This window comes from Notothenia coriiceps, unplaced genomic scaffold (assembly GCF_000735185.1).
Source record: "Notothenia coriiceps isolate Sejong01 unplaced genomic scaffold, NC01 NC01_scaffold00031337, whole genome shotgun sequence".
In the NCBI taxonomy this organism is placed as follows: domain Eukaryota; kingdom Metazoa; phylum Chordata; class Actinopteri; order Perciformes; family Nototheniidae; genus Notothenia; species Notothenia coriiceps.
In genome coordinates, this window is record NW_011364038.1 from 1 (window position 1) to 3,957 (window position 3,957).

Here is a 3,957-nt window from a genome sequence, read left to right on the forward strand (position 1 = left end):
ATACTGTTTTGTTGAATCTCTGAATTTCTGTTATGTTTGCAAGTCAAGGAAAAATGAATGAGACTGCAAACAACTCACCTTGTCATTGTTGGGTAAAGTCTGAGTTCTGGTAAACGTGTCTCCTCCGTTAATACTGATCAGTTCACCATCTACAGGCGGAAACGGGCCGGGGAAAACCACTACGTCACTCTTCATTGTGTCTGAGCTGAAACACACGTCGTACTGCTGAGTAGATTTAGAGTAAGACCAGCTCCCATCAGGGTGGGTGGTGATCATTGGGGCGCTGTACCTGCTGAAACTGCCGTCTGTCCTGTGGCATTTGACAGCTATTAAACTGATGAGGCTCAGCAGAAAGACCATTGACACCGACACAATGGCGATCAGCAGATACAGGTTCAAATCAGAGAAGCTCTCCTCCTTTATGGGCACATGTCTGAACTGGGTCTGGATGTCAGCTGTGCTTTCAACCACCACCACATCAATAGACACAGTAGCTGACAGGGAGGGTTCTCCGTTATCAGAAACCAACACCACCAAGGGGTGAGTTTTCAGGTCATTGTCACTCATTCTCCTCTTAGTCCTGACTTCTCCGCTACTGGTTCCAATCCGGAAGAGGTTATTTCCTTTGGGCTCAGAGAGGTGATACGAAAGCAGCGCATTGTATCCAGAGTCTGCGTCTACAGCCCTGATCTTTGCCACAAAGTATCCCGCCTCAGCAGAATAGGGGATGCTCTCACTGTTAACGGAGCCGTGCTCAGAATAGGGCGCGAGGACTGTTGGATTATTGTCATTTTCATCCAGAATTAAAACGTTCACAGTCACGTTGCTGCTGAGAGGAGGAACACCAGAGTCTGTGGCCTGGACTTTAAACTGAAACGTGTTTAACTCCTCATAGTTAAAAGACTGCAGGCTGACTATATCTCCAGTCTCCGAGTTGATGTTCAACATTGTACTTAATAATGCTAAATTATTATTGGTAACTAATGAATAGCTCACCCGACCATTTTCACCAACGTCATCATCAGTTGCAGATACTGCTTTCAAAATCGCCCCAACTGGACTGTTTTCTTCCACATAAATATTAATCACAGTCTCTGAAAACACTGGTTTGTTGTCATTTACATCAGATACCTGAATAATAACCACACTGGTTGCAGAGAGAGGGGGCCTACCTTCATCCGTAGCTTTGATAGTGATATTGTAGTGGGACATAAGTTCCCTGTCTAATGCTCCACCAATGACTACGGAATAATAATTTCTATAATTCGTCTCTAATTTAAAGGGAACTGAATTTAATATCTCACATTTGACTTCACCGTTGTTGCCCCCATCTCTGTCAATAACTGAAACTAGTGCAATGGCAGTGCCAATTTCCACGTCCTCCTTCACTGTACTAAGCAGTGACGTCACCGTGATGTCAGGCGCATTGTCATTCAGGTCCACCACCTCCACTAGTACTTTACACTGTGCTGTTGAAGGAGGCTGGCCTCTGTCAGCAGCCTGCACACGGATTTCAAAGGCAGGATTTGTTTCAAAGTCAATTTCTCCTTTAACGGTTATTATTCCTGTATCTGAATCAATTTCAAAAATATCCAAAACATGATCCTGATCTTTTGTATTTAATAAATATACAATCTCTTTGTTTTGCCCCTCATCAGCGTCAGTTGCAGTCACTGTTAAGACTGTTGTGCCACGTGGAGCATTTTCTGTAATTCTCGTTTTGTATAATGTTTTTGTAAATGTTGGGATGTTATCGTTTATGTCCAAAACATTAATTATTATTTCCGATGTACCTGATTTTGGAGGTGTTCCTCCATCTACAGCGGTCAGTGTAAGTTTAATTAAAGCCTGTTTTTCTCGGTCTAAGGCTTTTTGCAGAACTAACTCGGCCGACACGCGCTCACCTTTGTGCATCGCTAAAGAGAAATATTCATTAGAATTTAACTTGTATGTGTTAATACTATTTTTCCCAACATCGGCATCGTATGCCGACAGAACAGGGAATGTCGCACCCGGCAATATGCTCTCTGCAATGTCGATAGTCTGTGTTTTGGCAGTGAAAGACGGGGGGTTATCATTAACGTCGAGGATATTAACTTCAATACGGTATAGCTTTAGTGGATTATTAATCACAGCCTCTACATTAATTGTGCATTTTGCAGCTTTCGCACAGAGCTCCTCCCTATCTATTCTTTCATTGACGTAGAGAAAACCTGATTTCAAATTGACATCGAAATACTTTTTCTTCGAACCAGCAACAACCTGAAACATACGTGACTCAAAATCCTGTACATTAAGATGTAAATCCTTGGCGATATTTCCAACAGAAGTCCCAAGGTTTACCTCCTCTGAAACAGAATAGGAGAGCTGTCCGGATACCTCTCCCCAGTTATACTCCAAGACAAGAAAGACTATATATATCCCGATGGTGGTCTTCCTTCCCGGCAGATGCATAATTCCAACGAGAACAAAGCATAGATCCCAATCGACGTGCCTTTCGCGTATTGAGTCCAAAATACCGTTTGTATGACAGAACTATATATCAGCAAATGTGCTATCTTCAACCGCTTTCGCCCTGCGTCTCATTCTAACAAAGCACGGACAGTTTATGGATATTTTTAATGTGGGAGGGATTTCTATATACGTCAGCAACCTGGGTTGGTGTCACGGTCTATGGTGTCGCCTCGTGGCCATTTGAAATAACTACAATGCATTAAAAATAAACACAAACATAGCCTTTCCCATAATTACAATTATTTATTTCAGTGATAAACGACAAACCGGACATCTCCCTTACTGTGTACTGCCAGGCCCTATAATACAATCCACACATATTTCAGATCCACGGACAGAGCATCATTGTGCTGATGCAACCGGTTATCAAAGCACTCGAGGTTAGAAAGGTTTAATGCCTAAATAATGTTTGGACTAAAGTTAAATAAAATATTAAAAGTAAGACACAGCAGAAAAAGACCACGCCCTTCAAACAGTACAACATATTTTGCAGGGCATGTGGGCTTTGATTTTCCAGACCTTAAACAAAATGCACACTCGAGGAGAAGGATTTGCAAGTCAGCAAAACATATAGTGTTTAACTATACTTTACTTCTTATATTTTAAAGTGGAGACAATAAAATCAGTGCTAGAACAGTGATATTTTTTAAATGTTAGTATGTAATTAGATGCACAATGTCTAAAGTAAGACGATACAATGCCGGACCTTGTGAAGTCTTTATAAAATACAATAAGGTTTTACGTGATGACACGTATTTAAGCAGCTTGAATAAGTACATGTATTGTCGTAGTCAACTATGCCTTTTAACAATAATACGAATAATACATTAGTTTGTATAATCTTACCTTGTCATTGTTGGGTAAAGTCTGAGTTCTGGTAAAAGTGTCTCCTCCGTTAATACTGATCAGTTCACCATCTACAGGCGGAAACGGGCCGGGGAAAACCACTACGTCACTCTTCATTGTGTCTGAGCTGAAACACACGTCGTACTGCTGAGTAGATTTAGAGTAAGACCAGCTCCCGTCAGGGTGGGTGGTGATCATTGGGGCGCTGTACCTGCTGAAACTGCCATCTGTCCTGTGGCATTTGACAGCTATTAAACTGATGAGGCTCAGCAGAAAGATCACTGACACCGACACAATGGCGATCAGCAGATACAGGTTCAAATCAGAGAAGCTCTCCTCCTGTATGGGCACATGTCTGAACTGAGTCTGGATGTCAGCTGTGCTTTCAACCACCACCACATCAATAGACACAGTAGCTGACAGGGAGGGTTCTCCGTTATCAGAAACCAACACCACCAAGGGGTGAGTTTTCAGGTCATTGTCACTCATTCTCCTCTTAGTCCTGATTTCTCCGCTACTGGTTCCGATCCGGAAGAGGTTGTTTCCTTTGGGCTCAGAGAGGTGATACGAAAGCAGCGCATTGTATCCAGAGTCTGC

The 3,957-nt window shown here is 42.4% G+C and overlaps 1 protein-coding gene across 1 annotated transcript; it reads right to left on the reverse strand.

Moving 5' to 3' along the window:
- Window positions 1–78: 78 nt before the first annotated feature.
- LOC104959913 (protocadherin alpha-3-like) lies at window positions 79–2,535 on the reverse strand (the record flags this gene model as incomplete). Its single annotated transcript, XM_010787825.1, has 1 exon — window positions 79–2,535. A coding segment is annotated over exon 1 (2,376 nt), but the record flags the coding sequence as incomplete, so codon positions are not given.
- Between the last annotated feature and the right edge of the window lie 1,422 nt (window positions 2,536–3,957).